We start from the raw sequence: 27,420 nt of genomic DNA, 5'->3' as shown, positions 1-27,420 counted from the left end.
AGCAGATCTGAGGGGTGAGAAGTGTACATTTCCCGTAGGAACAAGAAGGAACTCCAAGTGGCTTGGTATAACATTTGTGAACTCATTGAAAATCACATATTCATCCTGGGTCTGATGATTTTTCCTGTCTTCAACCTGATCAAAGTATCCTCAACTTCTTTATCTGTCATGGCTCAGTGCTTTCTGTGTGGTTGTACTTTTGGACTGTTCTAAGACAAGGTTCTCACCTTCAGCCTCTCTCAAGTTACTTGTCACTGAAGGAATATCCATGACGTGGCCACCTGGGCACTCACTTTTATTCCAGCCCAATGGGCTCATTCCATCTGCTGATTAATGAAATCCCAGAAAAATGGTAACTATAGCAGGGAATTCATTTAAACACATCATGGAGACATCTAGACTACATGATTTGGCTATTCTTACATTTCTCTACATTTCTCTAGATGCCAGGTACAAGAGGTTGTATGATACTTACAAACTTAGCAAAAGACAAGTTGTTCATGTTGCTTAAAAATGTTTTAAGCATCTGTAATCACAATGGTTTTGGTGTTATCACTTGATACTGTGAGAAGAAAAGCAATCATGAAGAGGCAAAAATCCATCTGAAGTGACAAAATCAAAAACCTCATCTATTCTGCTGGTACTCACTTTTACAGTAGGTGCTACTGAAAACTTCATACGTTTAGACTGATAAATAGTGGGCTTTTATGATGGTGTCAAGGCATCAGTGGACAAGGGAGGAGCCACTGATGTCATCTATCTAAAGACTTCAATAAGGCCTCTGACACAGTACCCCACAACATCTCCAAACTGGAAAGATATGGATTTGATGGCTGGACTGTTCAATATACAAAGAACTGGCTGCAGGATCATCCAGAGAGTGGTGGTCAATGGCTCAGTGTCTGGATGGAGATCAGTGAAAAGCAGCATCCTCCAGAGGTCAGTGCTGGGAACGATACTTTTCAGTATCTTCATCAGTGACACTGATAGTGAGGTTGAATGCACTCTCAACAACTTGCTGATGACACCAAGCTGTGGGGTGCAGTCAACACACCAAAGGGATAGGATGCCATCCAGAGGAAGCTAGACAGACTTGAACAGTGGGCCCAAGTAAACTTCATGAGGTTCAGCAAATCCAAATGCAAGAGCTTGTACCTGGGTAGAGGCAACATCCGCTACCAATACTGGGGGACAAAAGGATTGAGTGCAGCCCTGCCAGAAAAGATCTGGGGGTACTGGTGGATGACAAACTGGACATGACCTAGCAATGTGCCCTTGCAGCCCAGAAAGTCAATCAAATCCTGGGCTGCATCAAAAGAAGTGTGGCCAGCAGAGTGAGGAAGGTGATCCTGCCCCTCTACTTCGTGCTGGTGAGGCCTCACCTGGAGTACTGCACCCAGATGTGGAGCCCTCAGTACAGGAGAAACGTGGACCTGTTGGAGGTTGTCTTGAAGAGGGTCACAAAAAATGATCCATGGGATGGAACACCTCTCCTATGAGGACAGGCTGAGAGAGCTGGGGCTGTTCAGCCTGGAGAAGGCTCAGAGGTGGCCTGATAGCAGCCTTTCAGTATCTAAAGAGGAACTACAGGAAAGAAAGGGATAGACTCTTTAGCAGGGTCTGTGGTGATAGAACAAGGGAAAATGGCTTCAAGCTTAACGGGGGTAGCTTTAGGTTGGATATAAGGAAAAAGTCTTTTACATTGATGGTGGTGAGGCACTGGAACAGGTTGCCCAGAGATGTGGTGGATGCCCCATCCCTGGAGACTTTCATGGCCAGACTGGATCAGGTCGTGGGCAACCTGATGTAGCTGTGCATGTCCCTGCTCATTGCAGGGGAGCTGGACTAGACGACCTTTAAAGGTCCCTTCCAACTCTAAAGATTCTGTGATTCTAAATAAACATACTACAACCTCAATTGGAACCTTTGAACTGTATTTGCATTTTCTCTTGTTAAGGCAGACAAGAGATGGCAATGTTTCTTAAACGCTGGCTTGACATATGAAGGAGTCTACCAACGTCCAGAGCAGGGGCTTTTTTCAGTCAGAGGGTAATTCGTATCCATGAAGGAGCAGCGTGGGATCAGCAGAAAAGTGGGCAGTAACCACTGAGAGCACAGCTGAGGCCCCTAGTGAGGAAGAGAGCAACACTGGTCCTCCTGAAAAGCCCTGGCAGCTCTTTTCTCTGCTTACGTAATGACTTTGCTTGGTAGGTGTGAGCTTGTTAGCATGGGGCTGCGGTTAATATTGGGGCTTTGCTATGGGCACTTCTCTGTGCTCCTAATGATGAGACCTGAACACATTTACAGCACATCAGCCTATAGCTGCTCCTGGAGCTCTCCTGGTTTTGCAGCAAGACAAGATGTGATGCCAAATGCTTTGTCAACTTGTATTACATTTATTCTTTGCTAGAACAGCGTCACATGCTCAGGGCTATTACAGCCACTGCCAAACCACCCGTCAGCCCTGTACAGTTAGAAAGTGTTATGGCCAGACACACTGTCACTCAAACACAGCCCTTTTTCAGACCTCTACCTGCTGGCATGATAGGAATCATTCCAGCAAAGTTTTAAAATGCTGTACGAGTGAGACCTGCAGCCCATCACTGTGTCAAATCATATTTCTGTCAAAGTACGAAAAAGTTTCCTCCTGCACTTTGCAGTGGGAAGGGTCACAGCACCCAGTTAAACAGTTACTCGCTTCCTGGTCAGCTCCAAGACACTGAAGAAGCACAAAACATTCCTGGCCTTTTCACAAGAGCAGATCCAGGATTTACTAATGATTTTATCAGAGAGATATCTACTCTTTTTCATTTGGGAAATTCCAAATCACGGCTGATACTCTGAAGAAATGAGCACTTAGGTTATGCTAGCAGTAGGACTACCCAAAGCAGGGGTAAAATCCTTTGTGCTGCCCGACAGCATTGTTTTATCTCAGTGTTCAAATCCGATTCAGTATTGCTCTGTATTCGGTTATTCACACAGCATCAAAGCAAAATATAAGGTTATCACTCTGGCACGTACACACAAGTGGGACAAACATCACGTACCTTTTCTTTCCCCCTTCACAGAAGATCAACAACCCACAGGATCCCATTATGGCATGCACTCACCTCTGTGGCATGAAACCAACCTGAGCTCAAACTGCAGAGCAGCCCATTTGCCTTCTGTCCTGGAGAGACACAGTGACAAGCCCAGTCCTGCCTTCAAGGAGACAGAGCCTGATAAAGGCAGCAATCTTACCAAAGCTGCAGCATCAGCAGCTTCAGATGAGCAAAGGCAGTGGGATGCATTTCAGGGGGCAGATCCCCTCCTGCACATCACAGGAGTGCTGGGACATACATTTCTCCTACAGGAGGAAACCACCAGGTTCAATATAGCAGGAGGATTGCTGTCTGAGATTGCTACCTTTTATAATTAGGTGGGAGAAGGCTGAGAAAACATGAGGGCTGGGGGGAGAGTGAAAACATGAGTGGGAGAATGTGGGCTTGTCTCAGCCCCACACTCAGCTGGACAGGCTCATGCTGATGCATTCCTGACATGTCTCTGCTGCCCTGCTCTCTTTTGGGAACTCTGGGTTAGCACTGAGGCTGAATCAACCTTGTTGACTCCAGCATAACCAGATTAACCCAAGCTCAACGCTGAAGCTCCTAGCCCTGGCAGCAGTGTGACATCGTTTTTGTGGGAGAGCTCCCCACCCACAGGTTACTGAGCTGCACTGCTGACGTAAACAGGTGCTTCAGGTCAGAGCATAGGAAATTTTCCATTCCCTGAGCACAGTGACACATGCCAAGCCAGCTGCACAATCACAGCACAAACATCCTGAGCCCCCGGCGAGAGATTTGACATCCATTAATGAACCGGCTTCCTCCAGCCAGTGCTGTTTTTGCTGGGTCTCAAAATGTATGCCATGCTTCTTGTGCCTTGTGCTATTATTCACTAAATGGCCGCACCTGTGCTTCCAGGGGGGCTCAACTAATTTGGCTCTTTCAGTCTGGAGTAGCCAAATTATCTAGCAACAATTGCTATGCAGGTGCTCATACTGTCGTACTTATCCTTTCTTATCTGTTGTTCTGCTTTTTGGTAGGAGAAAGAACCTGGCACAGGGGCTGTTGCACTGCTCTGTCTCCTGCAGTTCACTGGTGTTATGCCCTTCAGAAAGAACAGCATCCCCTGCAGAGGTAAACCCCAGTGAGGGATCATCCTGCAGCAGGGATGGCTTCCCAGCCTCTTTTTCACATCCTCCAAGAGAAGCCCCCAGAGTGCTCTCACAAAATCCCAGACTTCATTCTAAGGAGCTGAAGAGCAGTCTGATGGGTCCCTCCACGTGAGCATGCTCACCTTTCTCTGGCTGGGATGAAGCAGGAGAGAAAAACTTGTACTGAGGAACATGACCTCCACAGCAAATAGTAATGCAGGGTCTGGGCAAAGTAAAGTGAGGAGATATAAAAGAAAAAGTTTTGAAAGCAGTCTAATCCTTGAATTCTGAGCACTGAAAGGAGAAATTCCTAGAATCACAGAATCACAAAGGTTGGAACAAAACACAATGATCATGTAGTCCAACCACCATAAGAAATGTGCTCCAGACCCCTCATCAGTTTCATTGCCCTTCTCTGGACATGCTCCAGGGCCTCAATGTCTTTCTTGTAGTGAGGGGCCCAAAACTGGACACAGCATGTGAGGTGAGGCCAAATTCAGCTGCATGGCTGCCTGCAGGGCAGCCCGCCTGAGCAGCATGAAGCAAACCCCTTGGACACCTGTTCCTCTGGCTCCTGGTGGCTTATGTTAGCTAAGTATGAAAGTTTGTGCTTGCATAGGACTGCAAATCAAGATAAGTGAACTGAAAACATCCAGAAGTGCGTTGAGTCCAATAACTTCCATTGCCTGCATCATCTGCGGGCCACAGAGGGGAAGAAGGCTTGAAGCCACGGTCAACCCGTGTGGGCTTGGCCAGCAGGGGGCTCCAGGCCCCACTCATGCCCCAGCAGCATACATACAGCACTGCAGATTCCTGCAGAAATTAAGAAAAAAAAAAGTCTTTTGCTTCCCCAGCTGATCCGTTCTATGATGGAAGCACTGGCATCCCCATGCTTTCAGGCTAGCTACCTGAGTTGATTATTTTCCCAAACAGAGTGGCTGTGGCTGGAGGGTAGAGGGGGAAGCAGCTGCAGGAGGCAGGAATGAATGTGCCGGGATGTGAGCAATTGATTGCTCATTCCTGGGCCAGCCTTGAGAGTCAGCTGAGGCCAAAGGTGCCAAATGACATCTCATTTCTGGCGGAATGGTATTAATAACCATGGAGACAAAGTACCTGGTATTTAGTAGAGGGAACTGAGATCCACCCCAAGTGCTCTGAATAGGAGTCAGCACTGGGAAGACCATCTGCCGAAGGAGAACCGCGGCCACTCCTAAACAGAAGTCAAAGAGCAGTTGCTTCCACTTTTAAACAGTCCTCCCCCTTGCTCTTGAACCACAGCTTGCCCGCCTAGCCGGCAGCTTCATGCTTACCCAGTCCACAACACTGTGCTCCTCCATGTGCCTCTCCCCTTTCCCAGCCCCCAGGCCTTTCTCCAGACACCGGACCTTGCGCTCTCTTCCTGGTCCTAAGGATGGGAGAAGGGCCCACACCCACCTGGGGCCTTTGCCTGCCAGAACTGTGCTCAGTTCTGAATGGATCTTTAATAACAAAAATGCAGCCAGAAGATGAAATTTAAGTAATAAAACTTAAGGAACACCTTGGATATTCACATTTCCATGTAAAACTGAGCACAGTGGCCCCATGTGAAGAATATCAGTTCCTTTTAGAGTTGAAAAAACAACATTAGAAGAAGAACACAACTGTTTTCTTATTAATCTAACACGCTTCCAAATAGAGATGAGTAACATTATCACCCAAAGGCGTGATCCCAGCGTTTCATACCAACACGTATTTCTGCCTGGAAACTGAAGTCTCCTTCAAGACCACTGTGTGTGCGTATTAACAAAGAATCATTTTCCACAACTCTTCAAACAGCAGTATTTAATCATTGTCACATCAAAAGCACTTCGTAGCTCACCAGCATTTTTTGTTTTTCTTTGAAATATAAACCCAGACATTTTTTAAAGCAGCAGCTCACATCCACAGGTCTCATTCATAAGTGATCCCCTTTAAAAAGGGAAAAATCCACGGACTGTGTAAAATACTTTCTGTTATAATGAAATGCAGCAAGCAGAAAAACTTGCGTTGCTTTGAACTCCCTTATCTCATCACAATAAACTTGCAAAGCTGAGCATTTTCACCAAATCTTATTCAATCTCCATTTACAGAGACGCTGAACTTTTCACTTGGATTTATCAAGTGACAAGCTATCATCTCAAGGTATCATCAACAGGGGGGAAAAATCAATGTGATTTGCTATCAGAAAACTCCTTGCCAACTTCGTACTTGCATTCACAGAAAGTAGAACACTTCTGAGACGTCCCTTCCACATCTGAGATACAACTCGGGAATTAGAACTTTATTTACCATGGATACAATAGTTTATTTTCTTCCTATGATGCAACTAGGAAGCTAGAACTGTTGCATGGATACTCACTGCAAATATAACACCACAAACCCAAACAGAATTCTTATTCTTTATCCTTATTACCTCCTCTTCTACTCGCTGCTATCGACCTCACAAACCTTTACTGCTGGAAAGTTGTACTGGGACTATCACTCTTTGAATAAAAAAGTGATGTAATTATTTAGAAATGTTAAATAAGAGCATTTCAGTGATATTTTATTAGTGCTTCTATTTAAGAACACTGAGCAACGTATTGGGACTCTTTGAAATATTCTCAAGCTCCATCATCAGATCTTTCAATCTTGGATACCACAGTTACAAAACAAGCATGTGCTGCAGTAGAAGAAATGATCCCGATAGTGAGGTTCAGTATTGCCAGCCGAGTTCTGTAAGGTAAGATTTGAGTGTGGTGGTGTGTGTATTTTATACAACTGTGCATGTAAGAAGATTAGGGGAGCTCTGCCAGCCATGTGGGAACACGACTGGCCAACAGAGAGCTACTTCTCACCCAGTTCCCAGCAGGCAGGTTGGTCAGCTGTGATACAGGACATCCTGGACAGAGCCAATACCAGCATTTGGTGAGATGACAAACAGAGCCTTTGAGTATTTTGTGGTGTTTTTGTCACTCCGCAGTATCAACAATATCACTCACCCACCCACTCACTCCATGCTGTGCAAAAATATCCATGACCTTAAATGCTTTGTATAAACTCAACAGGGATTGCTGACAAGGTATGAGATGCTCCACTGCTAGTAAAGAACACACAAAACCACTAACAGGAAACCAAAAGAAGTTATTTTGAAAGAATGGAAACAGAAACTGGAAGAAACAAAGCAAGCACCAGGCTCCACAAAATTAGGAAGAGAAAGGCTCACTGCAAAGCAGGGCATAAAGTATCTCACGCTACATAACTCAATGGCAGAAAGCTTACAGCATAATGCAGCAAACAGTACCACATAAACAGCAAATGAAACAATGTCACACAATGGAGAACCTTGTGCAGGAAATAATACAACTTTTTATTCATGTTTTATAGTTTACTTTTATTTATTTTTGCTTTAATAATGCATATTCTGTTCACTCTGTGCAAAATTGGGGACGGAGGCTGGCGCTGAAATCATCTACTGAAAACCAAGCGGAGATAAACATTCAAAACCAAAGGAGAGGCTACTGAAAATGGGAAAGCTAAAAAGCCACAGCCGATATAGACAGAGATGCTCTCAACCGTGCCACTGTCCCTCCACTTGGCAGGGACCCGGCTGTGTGGAGCAGCTAGCTGTACCCGGTGAGCGTGACCTCTACCGGACACCGGTGACGGGAGATGGGGGTAGCTACGTGACGGAGACCTGACCTGCAACCAGCTCCCGTCGGTGTGTGGCAAAGAAAGGCACAAATCATTGCAAAGACCAGATTCTTATTCTGTTGGTTTTCTTCTCCTAAATACATTACTGTACACAAGGTAAGTTTCATCGTAGGGGGGTCGGGGGACATGAAATTGCATATTTAACAACTTAAAACCGTAACAAGAAGTAGGCTGTTCTATCTCGAAGCAAAAATAATCCCTCCAGCCCCAACGTTAACATTCATTCCTGGCTATATGCAGTACAAACATTTTAAAATCTGTGACAAAAGACAATTAAAAAACAAAAATCAAAATCATAAAGCTTGTAAACAGATAATCTGAAATACACTTTATTTATGGAAAAATATCATCAAAATAGTACCACTATGGACTAAACTGCCTGAGTTTTCATTTCACCTATGATCTTGAAGTAGAGAGCCTTTAGCACAAGAAGATCGATTTCAGTCACAACCAGTGCCACACAGCACCGCTTCGTGTGGAAGATTTTTCCTCACTGTTGGTATTTTTGTTGTGCTATCCAAAATGGTTGTGCTAATCCTTCGATAAAGGGATGTTGAGGCAATTCTTAAATCATTTGGCACAAAGTTATTTTGGCTGGGGCATAAATTTGAGTCTCAGTCATGTAGAATAATGCAACATTCCATCTATCAAGTATTCACTTTGATTGAAGAGCTTTCTTTATGTCATTGACTTCCATCTGAAAGAAAAACAAAGTATTTTTGTTGAAATCAGATGTTTTAACAAACTAAGGCACAGTTGGTGCAGTTTGAAAAGCACACATTTCAGTACAGGCTTTATATCACCCTTATTTCCAAAGATTTCACAAATGCAGGTGACCTTCTCAGCTGCACAAGGTGAGTGGTCATGGCTTCCTCCCTTCAGAGCTAGATAAGCACAGTCATGGAACATGACATTGCCCAAGGAGGCTGTGGATGCTCCATCCCTGGAGCATTCAAGGCCAGGCTGGATGTGGCTCTGGGCAGCCTGGTCTGGTGGTTGGCGACCCTGCACATAGCAGGGGGTTGAAACTGGATGATCACTGTGGTCCTTTTCAACCCAGGCCATTCTGTGATTCTGTGATGACCCGACACCTCCCAAACTCTCTCAGTTCTCAGTGATGACTGTCACAGCCTATGCATCTCACAGCCAGGAAATAACTGACTGAGCAAGCACTGTGCCCATGCAACAGTTGCTGTACTTACAGCTCAACTTAGCTGCCACTGACTACCATCATTGCAGGTCTCTGAGTAAAGATTTTGAACCATTCTTGGAGATGAAATGCAGACCTCTGAAACTCTGGCCTGTTACTGTACATCACTGACTGTTATACAAATATTCATCAATTCTATCTGAATAGATACATCTGGGGTGCACCAGGCCCAGTGCTGTGACTGTGTGAGGGAAGGGTCTCGCTCTGCTCAGTGCAGCCTCACCTACAGCACTGGGTGTGAGTTTGGGTGCCACAATGTAAGAAGGACATAAGGCAATTAGAGAGCATCCAAAGGAGGAAATGAAGACACTGAAGGGCCTAGATGGCAAGATGGATGAGGAACCGCTGTGTTTCCCCAGCGCAGAGCAGAGGAGCTGAGGGGAGGCCTGATGGCGGCTGCAGCTCCTCACAGGGAGCGGAGGGGCAGCGCTGAGCTCTGCTCTGTGTGACAGCGACAGGGCCCGAGGGAACGGCATGGAGCTGTGTCAGGGGAGGGGCAGCTGGGGGTTAGGGACAGGGGCTGCATCAGAGGGTGGTGGGCATGGAACAGGTTGGGCTCAATAATCCTTTTAGGCCCCTTCCACCTTGAGATATACTTTGATTCTATTTCAATCTGAGCTGAACATGAATTGTGTGCTACTGGAAGCCTATGTGGTTGCATGCGTAAAGTCCTTTACACAGCCCTGGAGCGCAAACATTGATGATCACCTGTTCTGCCCCTCTTTGTCATGTTCCCAAGTCCTCTTCTAAGCAAGAACAGCCCAGTGAAATTACAGTTTGATTTCCTATCCCAGTACAAAGATAAAGTACAGTTGACTTATTCCATAGAAATATAAAACATAATCAATACTAAAGCTCTTATCAAGTACATTACTCTTCATAATCTGGAAAAGCAGATTCAAAGTCATTCCACGCTGAAGCTGCACTGTCTATGACCCTAACAGAGGTGCAGCTCTGTTACCCTTACACAGGAAGGGCAGAACACTGCTTGGAAACACTAAATCAATATGACAACTTAGGTACTATACAAACTATGATAGCAGTAACTGGCTCTTAATCCTAATGCTATCTTTCATATTATTTAGGATGCTTTGGTGAAGGCAACCTGAATTCAGTCTATAAAACAGACATAAAAATCTTGCGATGTGAAATATGAAATACAAAATATAAGGCTTTGGGAGAGAGTAAACCATTAAAAAATGCACTGTTCCACTTGTGACAAAATCAGACCGTTAAAATTGAGACTAAAGAAATATCACGCTTGGAATCCTGTATTGTGTGCTTTTGCTTGGTATTTGTCTACTTGGGCTGATGACTTTTTAGCTAATTAGCAGTTTTTTCAGTAAGAACCCAGAACCGCAATACATATGACACAGACCGGCAATGCTATGAAGGGAATAGGTACCCCCTTTCAGAAATGCTAATAGCTTTTGATTCACTGGAACCTAAGCATCTTATCAGAGTTTTACGTCCTGAACCTGAGGCTAAATCAAACCTGTCAATATTTCAATAGCACTATAAATAATTTAAGTACCTGCAATCGTAGACGGATCTTCTTTTCTTCATCCAGTTCAGACAGCAACTGCTTAATCTCTTTTCTGTTAAAAGAGTGCAATGAAAAACTTGGAATGCAAATATTGAAACTAGTAGGACACAAAGGAACACCTCCTGGAGACATATTTTCCCTCCTTCACTAGTTATTTCTTTCTTTATCCCCAAAGAACTAATTAAAGGAAGTATACTCTTGTGTATTACATACTATAGAGATGTAACACTAACCATAAAATGGCAGTTTCTCCTCCTGCTAGTTAATACTATGAGTAATACATTTCCTTCTAACAGCCCTGCATCCATCCACTGCTTTTGCTCTTGGCCTCCCCACATTCCCATTGAAATGAGCTCACCTTTTGAAATACAAGCTTCCTCTGAACATGCACTAACAATGAAACAACGCACTGACCTAACTTTTTAGGAACTTGTGTGAAATTTGTACTACAACCACTACAAATGCCTTCTCTTATTAAGATCAGTGCATGTGAGTTCCAAATAGTTACTAGCAGATTAAACAATATAAAATTATTCAGTGCTAATCCCTTCTAACTTAACTTATTCAAAAGCCCGTAAACATCTGCTTATGTCATGAAGCAGGAAACAGCAGAAGCCATTACGGATTGATAGCGCCAGGCTTTTTTCCTGAGTTTCTCAGCTCTGAGCATTTCCTGAACATCAGGAAAGTAGGCAGAAACCACTTGCAAATAAAAAAGCAATCAGTACAGAGTAATGTATATGAAGACAAGTTCCAGAAGACACTGAGGCCACACTTACTGGATGCATTCCAACTACAGCTGTGATTTGCAGTACTTACTTTTGCTGGTCTTTCATCGTTTCAATGATAGTTCTTAGCTCCTTAACTTGCGTTCTCAGCTCCTCCAGGGCAGTCTGACCTTGGCTCAATTGTTCAGTCTTTGGCTTTCCTTCTGCACCAAGTAGGGATGGGGAATTTGACCTGTGGCCTGTTGTTCCCATAGCAATTGAATGAAATCCAGGTGATGGTGAAGGTGATAGAGATGGTTGTACATTACTGCCACTAGCCAAACCTCCTGGTTTTGGAGGCAACGAAGTTTTATTATCAAATACCTGTCAAAGAAAAAATAATAATAATAGTAATAAAAATAACAAAATAAAAAATGGTGCTAGGAGAAACCTTTATGAAAATCAGACCTATAACAAACCATTAAGTATTTTGCTGCTCTGCAGTAGTGTTGAAAGTCCATGGTCAAAGCACGAGAGATGCAACAATTAGGTAAATTATCTTTGTACTTATACAACACAGGGGGTCTAGGTGGGACCTGTTATTTCAGACAGCTTCAGTGGAAGTTTCCACAGTTGCTAAAACTAACCAGCAAAAACCACTTCCAACATCTCAGACCCAGCAGTATAATGCAACAAGGACAGATATCCACTGTTTCTCACAGAATACTGTAGGAATATGCCTGCATTCACTGAGGTCTCCTGCAAAGCACAACAGTAAGGCCACAAATCCAAATTGCATTTTTTGCAGATTACATTTATGGTTTTCAATTAAGCACTGAAGGATTCTTCCATATCCGACATTGTCTTAAAATTAAAAAAGAATGCATTAAATGCTGCCCTTAGTATTGCAAAAATAACTAACTATTCTGCAGATTTGCTTGGGGGTATGATAAAAAAAGAAACACAAAATCCCATGACTTCAGAATGAAAATATATTAATACAAAAAAAAAAAAAATTGTATAATTTTATTTTTTGTCTTCTAGTAACCAAAGCATCTGTGAATCCTCTTGACTACCAATGGCTCTTTATTCTTACAGGAACTTAAGAGAAAAATGCAACATTCATATGGTTACCCTGAAAATTTCTGGCTTAGCTCAAAAGGATCCCATGCTTCTTAAACTGCAATGCAGTGCTCTAATTAGTAGACAAAGTACAGAAAACACGTGCTGTATAAGATCCGTTACTTCACTGCATAAACAGAACAGGTGTGCAAGTACAACTGTCACACTGGCAAGTAAAATAAGTCTTAATTGTTCATCATATTATTACTTGGTAATGCTAATGTGTGCATTATATCATGCCTACCAGAACTAAGTTCTGATTTTTGGGCCAGAGTAAGAGAAAGCAGTAGACAGCCCTTTAATTCTCTCATTGGAAAAGAGATACTGAAACTGAATAGCAAATAAGTTAAGATACTGAGAACAAATAGTATGCAAACAGAGATACATGGGTAAGTGAAGACTTGAGGAGTAGGGCAATGACATTAAGTCAACAAAGTAACAGCAAAATTAGCAATCAGATGACAACTAAGAGAAAACCTGGTGGGGAGGGAAGAGCAGGATCCACCAAGTTCTGCAGAAAACTTTTCTTTTCTATATGAGAATGTCTGAGTGCAGAACCTGCTCCAGACAAACAGTGCATAGAAGAAAGTCTTCTGCGAAACAAACAGTGTGACCAGATACAGAAAAATGGCATTATAAATCACAAAAGAGATGAATAATTCCAGTGGCTTGAATGCTTGACTCTTGTGATCTTTATTACGCTCCTTTAACGCTTTAAGTATGTGTATGCACGTCTGAGTAGTATGGACCTGCAACCAGATCCTTCATGGATAATAGTCCCTCTATCACCCGATGCAAGTTTCCTTTGAACTGAACAGGGATGTTAGGCAGCAAGTGAGCAAGGCACAACTGGAGCTGTCCAAGCTGAACATGTTATGCCACAGCATATCTGTCCATCTGGATCAAAGCCTCAGGCAGACACTTTCTGATAGCAGTCTTCGTGTTTTAGAGGAACAACATCTACATTGTTGTCATGCCAGCATATCATTTACGGATGTTGGCCCAAGAATATTCGCTAATTCAAGCACACCCAGAAGAGGGAGCTATCTAGCAAAACATTATCCTCATAATCTGATCACAGAAGTGCATGACTGCATCTTTCAAATAATTTTTGAAATACAAATAATATTAAAAAATATAAATATTATAATGTAATATTTTTATTAGCCACAGTATCCTTATGTACTATAGCGCCAAAATCTGAAGCCTGATCTATATATTACTTCTGTAGTATTTGATAATTTCAGTTTTCTACCATGACAGAGTAAGAATGGCACAAGCCTATATGATACAGTTACACCACTACAAAAAGTGACTCCACCTGCAAATTTTAATTCATGTACTATTAGAATGGCTCAAAGAGTTGTATTTATTCACTTTGCTCACAGATTCATCTCATGTAAACTCAATTTACAGCTGCAAAAAAGGCCTCTGTTTCTAACATTTATTTGGCTAGCTTCTCTGGTTCTGTGAAGTGCAATCATACTAGAAAGATTTTTTTTTTCACACTACGTTTATGGAGGCATTTTAACTCTGCAATTCAGTTTAGACTTTTCAAACACAGAACGTCCTTACCATTTTTATGCTTTTTTTTACAGGGCTGGTTCCAAAAGTGGTTGTTGTGTTAATATTAAAATAGTTAATATTGAAGTAACTATTTGAATCATGGTTTCAAAAATTAAAATGCCCACACAGTAAGGATGAACAGGCATTCCAATTAACTTACCTGTGATATTGTAACAGTTCTTGACTTCCTCGACACTTCAATAGTTTTGTGAGTAATGGAAACATGTTCATCTTTCTCTTCTTCAGGACTCGGTGAGTCAAAGAAATCTGGGCTTGAAAGGGACGACTATGTAGAGAGAAGGAAAAAAAGCAGATTTAATACAGGAGTAAGAAAAGCATCTATGTGGTATTGGTTTGGGTTTTTCTTTTGGTCGTAATTTCCAAAGTAACAACCTGAAAATAAGCACTCTCCCTCCTTCCTTTTTTTTTTCTTTTGCTTCCAAGGCTAGATGGAATGAGAAATTCTTAGAGATATTGATTTCCACCTTTGCGTTGTATTATACTGTAAGACTAAAGCACCTTCCTGTCTACGTTACTTGGCTAGGGTGCTCTGCATGCCGTGGGGCATCAGCTCTGCCACTGCACTGCCTATAGTGCAGGCAATGCTGCTGTTTTGAAGAGTCACACTACTGCCTATGCACACTGATGGTACAACATATGTCTGCCATAGGCTTTTTGCAAAGGTGCAAACAAGGAAGGTTTTTTCCATCCCTTATCCATTCACCCATGGATCTGCCATGGGAAGAAAAGCCTCTGAACTTCTTTAGGTTTCTGTATTTGTGCTCATAGACAGATTTAAAAGATTTTTTGTTTGTTTTTTATTAGTTTCACAACACTCCACTTCCCCCCACTTCATTTTTCTTCAGCCACATGAAAATGGGTATCATCAGGAGTTGTTCTCATTCTCATATTCCAGAATGCAGAAAGTGTGGAAAAAACAATCCCCAATCCCCACAGAAAAAAAGACTGCAAAACTGAGCAGCAGATTCCAAAGCAAGGTTTCTGAGACCCATCCGTCTGAAGATCCTAGAAAATTAAGTCACCCTTTTATTTACAAGTGTAAGCTTAAGGAGAAGAAATGCACGATGGTTTGAGGAGAGCTGCTGAAGACCAACAACGGTCTGTTGTCCTCGAACTCTGCTAACTGTCCCCAGGGGAAATCCTTCCTTTGGGAAATGCTTTGAAAATCCTTAATATTTAGCACAAACTAGTTTATTCCAAAGGTTATTTATGGAGCGTTTTTCTGGCCTCAGCCATGGCTGGCAAGGAATACCTGGCAGCACCCAAAGGAGGTGGTACAAATCTCACAAGGGAGGGAATGTTTTAAACATTAGCATTCAAAACATTGGCAGCCTTTAGAAACAAATTTTCCTGCATCTCTCTGCCTCGCCGTACATGTGAAGGAACGGCTGCGTAACTGGATTAAAAGCATCAGGGAACAGAAACACAGAGAAGAAAAAGTTCAGGGAAAATCTTTTTAAAATAAAGGGAAAATTACACTTACAGATGTGAAAGACTGGGAGGGTGGTCGCCTGCCAGTAGCTTTTGGTCTGGTTGTAGTTGGATGATTAAGCTTCTCAGCAATTGGTACTACAGAGTCAAAACCTTCCAAGTCTTAAAAATAAAACAGAATTGATTTGATTTTCTGGCAACTGTTCTGAAAGGGAAAAAAAATCACTTTTTTCTTTTAATTTCAAATAAATCAAATCCCATTTTTCCCATTGTATTACGGTGTTTTGAGCACATTGAGACACCATGATGTCACTAAAAGAACCTGGAAGTCAGAGGCAGCTGCAGTCCAGTTCTTCTTGCTACGCACAACAGCCCTTCCACTTCAAACACAACAAAGGAGAGGGGAAATGGGCAGAGGAGCCTTTGGTTTTGTTTACGTTCGGCACAGTGAGAGCTAAATGACAACCCGGGTCCTGCAGGCTCTGGAAGAGGTACAAAGCCCACGGCTGTCTTTGTGGTTAATGGAATGCACTGGGGAGGTGCTTGCTGAATCCAGCCACGTGGCAGCGTGTTTACGTGAAAGAACGACGCGAAGGCTGAAGGAATAGTGCAGCTCATGATTACGTGCCTGAACCAAATGGCTTAACACCTTTCATCTATTTTTATGGGTTATATCAGTTTCAGTCACCTCAATTTCAGAACGCCCTATCGCGTACGTTAAACAGAAATGATTGAGAAAGCATACAAGAGGTACTCCAGGCACGAAAAATCCAAATTGGGTAAAATTACTTTCAGGTGTGAATCAAATGCTAGAATATTTATTACTCAGAGACCATTTTTCACTGTATACGTGCAGGAAATACGGTTTGTAATTTAACAGTGCTCTTAATTTTGCAAACTGCTGCAGAACAATGAGTCTCTGAAGTTCAAGCATTACTGCTGAATTACAAAGATGGTATAAAATCACATAATGGAAAAAAAAAAAACTGTGTTTGTGCAATAAGCAATGCACACTGAAGGACACTTAAATGAATTCAAGTACTTGTGAATTGGCAGCTAGGAAACAAATGGGATCAGGCGTTCTTGATTCAGCAATATTTTTCCATCCCCAGGAGGTTTATAAAAAGGTTAAAAAAAAAAACGAGACGCCTCTTTCAATAGCCCTGAAATAGTCTGAGGTTATTCACCTCTAAACATTACTCTATTTTCGGAGCAACTCTACCTATATATAACCAGTGACACCACTGTCCTCTGCCAGGTATTTCTCTCACTGCTTCCTTATTGACTGTTGCGGCCCAGGCCATGAAGTATCAACACAGTCAGTCAATAGCAATTTGGTAATCCAAAGCTTTGAATGAATGCAAGTATCAGGTGAAGCTACAGTGCTTTGAAAGGAAAAATGAGCTAACCCAAACGGATTACGCAAAGTTACAAGGAATCACACAGACCTCCAGGGTTACAGGCGAGGAGAAACAGAAGTAAAATAATTATTTTCTGGAAGAAACATCAGCCTAAATATAGGAGCTGGTTTCCAGAATAGCCAGCTTGAAGCTGATGTGTGAGATAGCTAACTGACTTGCTTAAGACCACATGGCAAATCATCAAAGTATTTGTACGCATTGTCTTTGTTTTTGCTACTGTGTGTTACTTAGGTTGCAAAGCAAGAAAATACTGCCATCAAAAAGAGACTTTTCATAAACACGTGAAGTTCACATACACAAGTACAAATGGTGACAGAAGCAGCACTCTGCTTGCCCCAGCTGCTCTTCCCTACCTAACCATCTTCACAGTTTTTTCCTGACCTAGTTTTAACTCAGCTTACATTATCAAAAATGTATGCAAAGCCACACAAATACCTGTGCTGAAGAAAGGATCAGCAGCAGCTAAAGCTGAGAAGCAGGCTATTGCTATGAGGGCAGTAAACTGACTGCAGTTATCTCCATGAGAATGCATGAGAGTGCTCTAATGCACAATTTCTCTCTCCCTCTGTTTCCACTTCCTTGGTAAGTGTCACCGTCTCTTCCTCTGTTCTTACATAAGATAAATATCTATCCGAAAACGGAAAACTTCAATGAAAAAAATAGTGACAGTATTAACAAAGTGTGTTTCTTTGGCTTAAATAAACTGTTACCTAGACTTCTATGCCTGATCAAAATAAATAAATAAATAAATAGATTTGGTTGCAAAATGTATTGATAACAGCAGAAGAGGGTCCATGTTTTTGTTCAGAAGACCCACGGGCACTCGCAGATGAAATGTACTCCATGCATTTTATGAATACCAAGAAACACAAACATTCCTGTGCAAAGCTTCTACTAAGAGGAAATAATGGGAAGAAATATGACAATTCTCCATTCCTTCTACTTTTGAATGCATTTCTGATGGCCAGAAAAACAAACTAAAGCAGCCTATGCCTGTACTGAAATTTAAAGAAGGAGTGGAGCAGAGCAGAGTTTGGAAAGGTTCCACCAGTAAAATCTACTGCCAAACTGGTAAAATCACAGTCATTCAGCTGACACTATAAATGAGATTCTATTTAAGTGTAAGGGACAACACTTGGTACAACGCTAAAATAGTAAACCCATCTCCAGTAACTTCACATGCTCTTTTATCGTTGCCTCCCAGTTTGTTCTCCTTATTTAGATGTGGTTCTCACTCCCAAATCCTTTCTGCATCAAAGATAATCACCACCTTCCCTGGCCATCACCACTCACAGAAATTCCCATCTACTATGCCAGTGAAGAAAATGAGGAACCAAACCACACACAAGACCTCTACCTTACTATCATCTATCTATTCTGCAGCTTCAGTAATTAATTCAGTTACAGAGGTTATTTGATTTTCTTACTGCTAACGGAAAGCAGGGCTGTATGGGTGTGACTACACTACACTTACCAAAGTTATTAAACGCATCCATCTGATTCTGGAGAGTATTTCTCCAGTCATCAGACATTCCAAGCTTAAATTTACAGACTAATCGAACTGTAAAACTTTCCTGAGAAGGGCCAAATGAGAGGCCATTAAAGTGTGATCTACCATATTCACAGGCACATTAATTGCCAATAAGGCAGCATCAGTATCAAACAGAATTGAAGGGTGCTTTGGTCCAGCTTCCCGTGTCTGTTAATAGTAACCAGTAAAGAAGGCTCTCTTAAACACACAGAAGACAGGAGACACCCTTCAATTAATGGTCGTAGTCTCTAATTAAAAAAACAACACCCTAATTAAAAAAATAGGTGATAATTGTTATACAAATAAACAGATACACTGAGCTTTAGTACTGCCTTGGTGATCAAGCTGGCAATTCATGCACACTGGTGCAGTACACCCAACAAAATGCCCAGCTTACTGACCAAACACAGCTATAGGAATGAATTGGAGAAATACTGACTGTGCAAGAATTATTCCCTGGTATCCTTCCAAGACATTTAAGAATAGGACTTTCTCGCCATTCTCCTGTTTGTTTCAAGACATGGCCACAGTGTTTTCAAACAGTATTCAGACTCAGAAAAACAAATGTCCATTTGAGGAAAAAGTTCTGAGCTTTTTAGATTTGTACCTTCCAGGAAAACAACTTCCAATCCCTCCAGAAGAATTCCCAGGAAGGAATTAAACGGCTACACTTCCTTCCTTGCTCCCCTCCTCCATCCATTCATTTACTATTCTAGCAGAAATGGTGCCTAGGATTTTTTTATAGTCTTTGGGCAAAGACATTTCTACATAATGAAGATGGAAAGCTCTCTGAATTAGCAGAGAGATTTCACCTTGGGAAAAATGAAATGGAAAGTGATGGATAATATCAGAATCAACATATTCAGAATGCTAATGGCAAGATTTCAGAAAAGAGAAATACAGCAAGGCTGGAATAAATGAGGCCAAGGTGGCATTCAATTCATTTGAAGAAGATAATGTCACAAAAGTCACAGAGGTAGATTTCATTTCATTATCATATTCAATACATTTAGAGGATTGACAACAAGCTAGTTAAATGGTTTACTGTCTTTAAACACATTAATCCTGAAAGCTAGCCTGCATCAAATGAGACAGATATGGCAAGTGAGATCTGCATTAACGTCAGTTCAATACACAGTGCTAATTACAAAGCAACTCAGCAGAGAATATGAATATTACTGGGAATTTTCACGAGCCCGGAATTGTTTTAACTACTTCAAGTACCCAGGCTCTGCTCACCTCTCCCTGCTGAGCAACATTCCACCCTTCAGGAAACACCGCTGAGCTACCAGTCAGGGTCAGGGTAGCAGGATCGCACCCACGATAATCTGCTGACTCTTCCTTAAGATTTGGGTAATTCACTTTTAGCAGGAGGGTTCCCTGGCCACAGAGTTATTCTGCATAAGGCTGCCTGGGCAGCCTGCCCACATGACTCTTAGCTCTGGGTGGAAAAAGCTATGCTGGCCTGGCTTCCTTGGACGGCCACTGGACGGCCACCTTTCCTAAAGCATACAATTTGATTTTCACATTTCAGTCCCAAGTTTTATTGGCTTAATAGCAGAATGTAGAAAGCTGCCATAATGATCCTAGCAAAGCACTTGCCAGTGTCCTCATAAGGATTTTATTTTTAACAATTCAGAAGATGCCAAGAAAGAGCTAAAAGGTCAAGAAAACTGAGCTAGAAGAAATGGATATGCTGTTTTCAGGCACCTCGATTTGACACACATGGAGAATGACTTAAATTTCTGTGCGACTGCTTTTCCTTCAGCACCCTCCAGGGCAAAAGACTTAATTAATTTACGTAATGGACCATTACCATATCACTGATTACAATATTTATAATTCACACCTAGGTTTATGGGTAATTTGGATTCAGTGACTTTTGTAGTTCTGCTTCCTTGCTTTGCTATATTCAAATAAATATGAACAGCAGCATAGAAAGAATGAACTGTTCTAGGCAGATCGCAGTCTTCACTACAGAAGCCATGTTTTGTCCTCCAATCTTTATATTCAGCAGTATTTTCTTCTTTCCAACTCTGTATTTACTCTGTATCTTCAGGCAACATAATTTTGTCTTAGAATACAGTGACCTGTGATTTAAGCACAGAAGTCACAGAATCACGGAATGGCTTGGGTTGCTCCATTCTATAACTTTCTACTGTAAAAATTCTTTGACTTTTTCCCTGGTGTGGGCCAAGCCTTATTAGATGATTTTATTCCAGTAGAGGCACAGTGATCGTCTCTCTTAGCAAATATGAACACTTATTTGTCAGCATGTGTAGAGTTTTGGAGCATTTGCAAATACAGCTCAAAGAAACTCTGAAGAAGTTGTGTTTGTTAAATAATTTTAAGTAGGGCATTTTTAAGTACCTTTCCGGGCATGTTGGCACCAGGCTTAGGGGAGGGACAGAAAAAGAGAACAGCTGATAACAGGTCTTGAGTTAGTGCTCCACGATCCTTCAGCCAATGCTCTAAGCAATAGAATCGGAGGAAATGCTGAAAAATGTACTCATGTCAACCAGCCTTGAGGAAAACTTAAGATTCATACCAACACTGTATGTTTCGGCAGGAATCAATGAGTACATATGATTCTTCTGTAAGTTCTGCTGAAGATTACTGACTGCTTTCATAAATACTATCCAAAACGTATGAAGAGCCAGGAAAAATACTGGAAAGATTGTGTCCACTTGGCTTTATGTGGTAGGGATCTGTGCAGATCAGTCTTTTGCAAAGTGCAATAAGTGCTTCACGTGTGGATTAGCTGAACACTCCCACAGCAGATACATTATTTTTATTTCTTTGTGGCTTATTCTTTTAACCACCTTGTTCGAATATGTGTAGCTATAAATGTGAGGTGGTACCAAAGCTATAATATAAAAGACTTGTTCCAGGATTTCAGTATTCTGCAGTGTGCGTGCATATAGTTAAAACAGTTGAGATAATCTTGATTCATAGAATGAACTCAATATCAATAATTCATTGGAATAGTTCAGTAATTTTCTGGAATCATTAGTGCTCGAGACAGCAAGCTAGCACATGTGCTAGCTGTTTCTTTTTGTCATTGCAATGGCAGAAGTAACATTTCTTTGTGTATGTAAGAAGAAATGCATAATCTAAAATTCAAGTTATGCAGTAGGACATGAATTTAAACCAATTAAATCAATACAATTCTGCATAGAGACTGCTCTTGTGTCAGTAGAAGAGGATTTACTTTCAGTGTGGCTTTTGTTGCTTTAGAAGCACTTTAAACTAAATTCCAAAAGCCGCTGTCATTCTGGAACAGCAGTCCGGACATGAGAATTTACATCAGATCTAACTGCTGTGATTTAGACACAGGAATACGAGAGGCAAGTTTTGGGTGACATGTCTATGCAAGATCCACTGAAAGTCAATGAGTGCTTTTCCAATTTCTATGTGGTTTTTTTTTTCCCGTTTCAGACTAGAAAACCATCCAAGCAAGTAGCTAAATAACATTCATTTTTTGACATTTAATGGCATCGTAATGCAATATATGCATTAAACTTTATGATGACACCATCTGCCTGTAAGAACATATTAATGAAACCACAGCGTTGACAAACAGTGTATGCGTACTGTACACTTCACTTACATCACTCAATTTTCTTACAGGAAAACAAAACAAACTATAATGATTTCTCATTTCAGTGCAAGACTTTCTATCACAGTACATTCTATTTCAACTTTGAATTAAAAAAAATATGTAACTAGTAAGTACACATCAGCCGTTCAACAAGTATTTATGTTTGTTACATGCTGTCAACTAAAGCAAACACAGGACCAGAAGGAAATGGAAAATAAAAGGCCTTACCCTCATGAAATGAAGAAGAATTACCCATGGCAAAGAGATGTGAATAGGAAAAGCTGGATGAAATATGTGTGGAAAGTAAAGTAAAGGCATCACTGAAAACAGGGAGAAAGAAAACAAAAGAAGTGAGGAGGAATGGGGAATGGTTCCTCTTAAATATTATATTCTGAGGGCTAGTTTTCCAGTAGCTTTTGGTAAGGAATGCAGAAAAAAGCAAAGGCATGAATGACAGTAGTAAAGGCTGCCATTATATTTACAGTCAGCAGAGATGTTGCTAACCAGGCCTTGCCTTTGTCAGTACAGCTTGCAAAATTGTAATCAATGCTGTATTATCATCAATAAATTCAAATGTCAAGTCAGAATTCAGCAAAACATGCTAGTGAAATCAAGCCATGCGCTAGCATCTGCATAAAAATGACCTCCCACAAATGCAACCGACAGAATGTTATGTGCTGTATTACACACCACCTTAGCCTTGCTCAAGCAACTGTGGCCTTCTCGAGTAAAGTTGAGTGAGAATGCATCTAAATGTGATTTTAAAATCATGGGGCTTTCTGGCTAGGTAACACTGACCCACTGACACCAGAACTTTTAGGGATTTGACATTTCTTACAAAATAGTAAGGTAACTTGGAAAGCAAGCAGTGTTTAGCTACTGATCTGGAATGGGGGACTTAGACAAGCTTTGAATCTACATTCTTCAGTTCCCCTCTGCGTACTGTTTCTCAGCTGCTGCTTATATTATCAGCTTTGTCGTTGCTCTTCACTTACTGGGATTTTGAGAGATGACATATGGAAGGACACCATATGTTCTCATCCCTCCTCCTTTAGGAGAGCTTTTAACCAGCTATAGGACATAAGCATTGAGAATGTGACAGGCATTGCCCAATAACTTCACTGTGACAAAGAAGCCAGGAAAGCACTGTTGTATTCATTTGCAGATCATGGCTCACCCTTAATATCAAGCATAAGCATGATACAGGATGAGGCAACTTGCAGCTAAGCACTGTTTTCACCCATTTTCTCTGTGAGAGCTGAAGGCATGCTGGAACTGTATCTGTATTCATGAAAAAATAGACAGCATCCCTGTTCACCAGAATGGGCTATCTGAGCTACTGTGAAGGCCATTTAACTTCAGTCTTCTGCAAAGGCTGCAGCTAAGTCTGACCATGCCTGCCAGGTAGGTCCCCTCTAATTAATTGCGTGAAATTGGATTAATGAAAAGACATACAACAATTAGATTTAACCAGATCCATCTTAAGTGGAAGGGTGAACGTGAGAGAAACAGGCTGCCTTTCCCAGAGTGAGTACACGGTGATAGGGCAACCGGTAACACATAGCACAGCCAGCTACTACCCGGACTCACACTGCCCAATCCACTGCTGCTTAGGAAAATATTGGACGCTATATGCAGTCATCCGTTGCTTTTACCCATTACTCATTTAGCCAAAAGACTTCACCAACCCACTGTTTTCTTGTAAATAAATAAAAAATCTAGTGCATTAATCATAAATCTTTGCAATTACAGTGCCCTGCAGACTGTCCTTTTCTCAGAGTAGAACACATTAACGCACTGCAAATTGTTTTGGCTTATCGAGTTTTAATTTATCGCTCTATCCTCTCTTAAAAGGTTATTTCTTCAGCAATATTTTAACAGGAGCCATCAAGAACCTCCTGAAAATTCATGTGAGTTAGGACCTTCAGGTCAACTTTTATTCCAGAATCATCACTTTTTTTCTTTTTCTCTTTTAATAAGTTGTCTAACAGGCTTGAATGACATGACTTGCCCTTGTAAATGCCATTCTGGTTTGACCCCTATCAAGTTATACCTATCTAAGTATTCACACTATTCTATCCTTGGGCTCAATAGGTTTCCCCTGTAAGTGGTAACAGGAGGTCACAAGCTAAGCCCTTTACAACATGTTGTACATGTGGTTTGGTTTACGGACTCTTGTTGGCTCCTTTTCTCCACTGAAAAACAAACCACAACTAAGTTCTTGGAATGAACAAAAACCATAATAAATTAAATTTTCTGCCTACCTTTTTATAGGTTGTTCAAAACCATAAAACAAAACAATGCACTCTATGCTTTTATCCTGGTACCAATTCCAAAGAAACTAGCATGAGAATTAGACACAGTTATTTGCTATTTGCAATCAGCTCTCTTTTTCAAGAATGCAAAGGCTTGCAGGCTTTGAAGCAAATTTACAAACAGGGCTAGTAAGCATGGCAGAATGTGACTGCATTTCCGTACCATTCTTTCATATTAATATCTACAATAAAAAAACAGTCATGCAAGCTATCCCAAGCTTCTACCTGTCCATGTTTATTACAAAGAAAGATCTAAAAATACACACCACTTAGTTCTACAGAATAATGTTACTATCATAAACCATAGCAACAGCAGAAGGTTAAGAAAAAGCAAACATATGGGTGCTGGAATGCTCATAAATACAAAATTAAATTAATTTAGCAATTTATTTTTACATTTCAAGTAAAAATCACAACTTTAAGCTATGCTTGCAAGTATGAAGAGAAGGCAGGTTTGGCTGTTGAAAAGTTACTATTTTACGAAATGGTTACTAATAAAGCAGTTTGTGTATAAACCTCCACACCAAAATAACATTTAATGCTGCCAGGAAAGGCAGCAACGCTTACGCATTCGGGGTACCCTGCTTCTGCCTTTTACAAGATGGGTTTTCTCACGGCACAGCTGCGACCGCGGAGAGCGACAGCAGCAGCTGTCCCCGTTGGATTTCTCAGTGGAGGTGAAGATGGCTGTCATGGGCTTTGCTTACAGCCCTGGGACAGGAGGAGAGCACCTTGCTTCGGAGTGCCACTTACTGCAGCACTCTCCTCTGCAAACATCTCCTGCACAGCGAACTTCAGAAAGAAGGAGGGCGAGAGAAGATGGAAAATAGCCTATCTTAACTCCTTTCCAGGTGATTTCTTGATTAAACTGTTTGTGTGGTACAAACATATAAGACCTTGTTTTAAACAGAAACTTAGACTTCTCTTAACCCGTGTTTTGAGTAGAATTGATTCAGGTCGGCATGAATTCGATCTCTATTCCTTTGTATTAGAAAACGCAAAAATTACATCAAAAGCACCATTTTGCAGCACTAAACTTAGGGCAATACTAACATTACGTCTGTTAGACAAATACGGCATCGTTGGCCTTTTCACTTGTTTCACTTTTAAACAAAAACAACAACAGTTCTACTCGAAATAGCTCTCTGTTTCATGTCTCTATCTGTGTTTTTTAACAGAAAAAAACACCCAAACAAAACCTTTTAAAGTACCTCAGAAATGATTCCACGGTTCTGCAACTAAAAACTGACATAAATCACTCACATTCATTGCCAAATTCTCAGCCAGATTTTTTGGGTCATAACAAAGTCTCTAAAAGCAGAGACTTGCACCGTAAATTACAGGCAAACTACAAAAAGCTCCATAACTTACCGATGTCATTGCTTCTGTCAGAGGAGTCTTTCTCCAGTGTGCTGGATACCGAACTCCCCACTAGTTCCACTTTTGGACTATCACTCCTACATTTGGATCAAGAAGAGGACAGATTTTATTGGAGTTTGTGCATAGGTTACAGTAAATTGATAGCTAACTCGCAATTACTACCGAGAGAGGGAAATATTCTTCCTTTGTAGCAGCAGAGTAGTAGCAATGTGTCAGAGAGAGCAATCTCCAGTAAGCAAACATACCGTATGGATTAACCTTATCTCATTTCTCCTTAACACCTGTCAAAAAAGCCTATTTTAGACACCGCAGTGTCGAAATAATTCTCCAAATGTTCACAGCATCTCAACGTGAAGGAAATCTAAGGGCAAAGGGACAGCCTTCAATATCTTATCTGTAACTGTTTCTAATTAATTAGCTGAGTAAATGACAGTGATGGGTGATCCAGAGCACTGCAGACAGGGAGAGCCTTCACGGAAGTGTTACGTGTCCCAGCAGCTCCTACTCATAAATGCAGCTTCTCCAACAAAAGGAGACTGTCATTTATTTTTGCGCATTACTTATGAGACTAGACTATGAAAATGGTTTTTCACAGATCCAATGAAACAACATCACCTACTGTGCCTGAAAACGTCTTTGGAATAGAGAAGTGTCAAGAGCTGTGATACCTTATGGAGACGAACCTTATAGAAATTCTGAAATCAAATGGGAGATCAAACATAAGCAACAAGGTTATTCTTTCTTCACAGAACTTTCTACTCCCACAGCTATTGTATCTACTAAAATAGGACTACTGAAACAATTAAGAAAAAAAGGGCCAGTAGGAGGTGAGCAGCACAGCATTGCACAGGTCTCATAGACAAATCCCTGTGGCATTTTCCATGATAACAATGGTTCAGTTAATGCAGTAAATTGTATTTAACATCATTATAAGGTCACAGATATCATATTTTTTTCTCCACAGTAACTGTTCCCAGCGTAGCACTGAAACAAGATGAATGTAAGGTACTGGAATTATGGGTAAAAATATTGATCATCCCTGGAACAACCAAGGCAGACATGCATTTATATGAACAGCAATTGAAGGTAAAAGACAGGTGAGCTCCTAATAGTCTGATGTCAGACGGCCTGAACCTCTACTCGTGACAGCAGCGCACGAGCGAAACACAAGGCAGCTAGAAACCCTATTTCAGAATCCAGGAAGGCAGTGGTAGATAAAGAGTCTAAACATTTGTCACAGATTAAGTGAATCTAATTGAACAAAATAGATGGGACAGCCAGTTTATGACCTGGAAAAAAAAAAAAAACCCACCCTTGTTCATCACAGCTATCAATTTGGCAGGCTGTCTGCAACAGGGAGGAAGCAATACATTCCTGGAACCACAAGTTAATTGCTGAGATGATAAATAACATGATCTACCTGGTCAATTAATTTTCCTATCTTTTGGTCTTTCACCCATCAAACAGATGCACATATATATATAAATATATAAGAAACAACACAGTTTCTTGGCTCACACGACAATGAGCATCTGACTGCCTACTCTGTTTTGCACACATGTATTTCCCAGCAAACTGAGTGCAACACGTGAGTCAGAAGCACTCTAGGAAATGTGCGAGCACTCTTTTGGAGGAGACTCTTAGGATATTGTGACTCAGGGTT

The 27,420-nt window shown here is 41.3% G+C and overlaps 1 protein-coding gene and 1 long non-coding RNA gene across 17 annotated transcripts in view; one reads left to right on the top strand and one right to left on the bottom strand.

Moving 5' to 3' along the window:
- Positions 1-5,499: 5,499 nt before the first annotated feature.
- On the top strand, positions 5,500-7,574 carry LOC121106840. The gene is made up of 2 exons (XR_005839973.2): positions 5,500-6,935; positions 7,261-7,574. It is a non-coding gene; the product is annotated as an uncharacterized LOC121106840 (long non-coding RNA).
- The window catches only part of SH3KBP1 (SH3 domain containing kinase binding protein 1), a 222,895-nt gene continuing 203,016 nt past the window's right edge, over positions 7,542-27,420 (bottom strand). For 15 of the 16 annotated variants that reach the window (XM_015302495.3, XM_015302501.3, XM_015302505.4 and 12 more), the window contains 6 exons: positions 25,749-25,834; positions 15,562-15,671; positions 14,218-14,343; positions 11,482-11,753; positions 10,651-10,714; positions 7,542-8,603 (listed from right to left, as the gene is read on the bottom strand). In XM_015302495.3, the coding sequence (XP_015157981.2) occupies positions 8,562-8,603; positions 10,651-10,714; positions 11,482-11,753; positions 14,218-14,343; positions 15,562-15,671; positions 25,749-25,834 (700 nt within the window). In that variant the 3' untranslated portion in view covers positions 7,542-8,561. Of the gene's footprint in view, positions 8,604-10,650; positions 10,715-11,477; positions 11,754-14,217; positions 14,344-15,561; positions 15,672-25,748; positions 25,835-27,420 lie in introns of those variants that run through there. The other variant, XM_040698721.2, reaches the window with a different exon arrangement.

This window comes from Gallus gallus, chromosome 1, assembly GCF_016699485.2.
Source record: "Gallus gallus isolate bGalGal1 chromosome 1, bGalGal1.mat.broiler.GRCg7b, whole genome shotgun sequence".
Taxonomy (NCBI): Eukaryota; Metazoa; Chordata; class Aves; order Galliformes; family Phasianidae; genus Gallus; species Gallus gallus.
The sequence above is the reverse complement of the archived record's forward strand: the minus strand, read 5'-3'. Positions and strand labels throughout refer to the sequence as shown.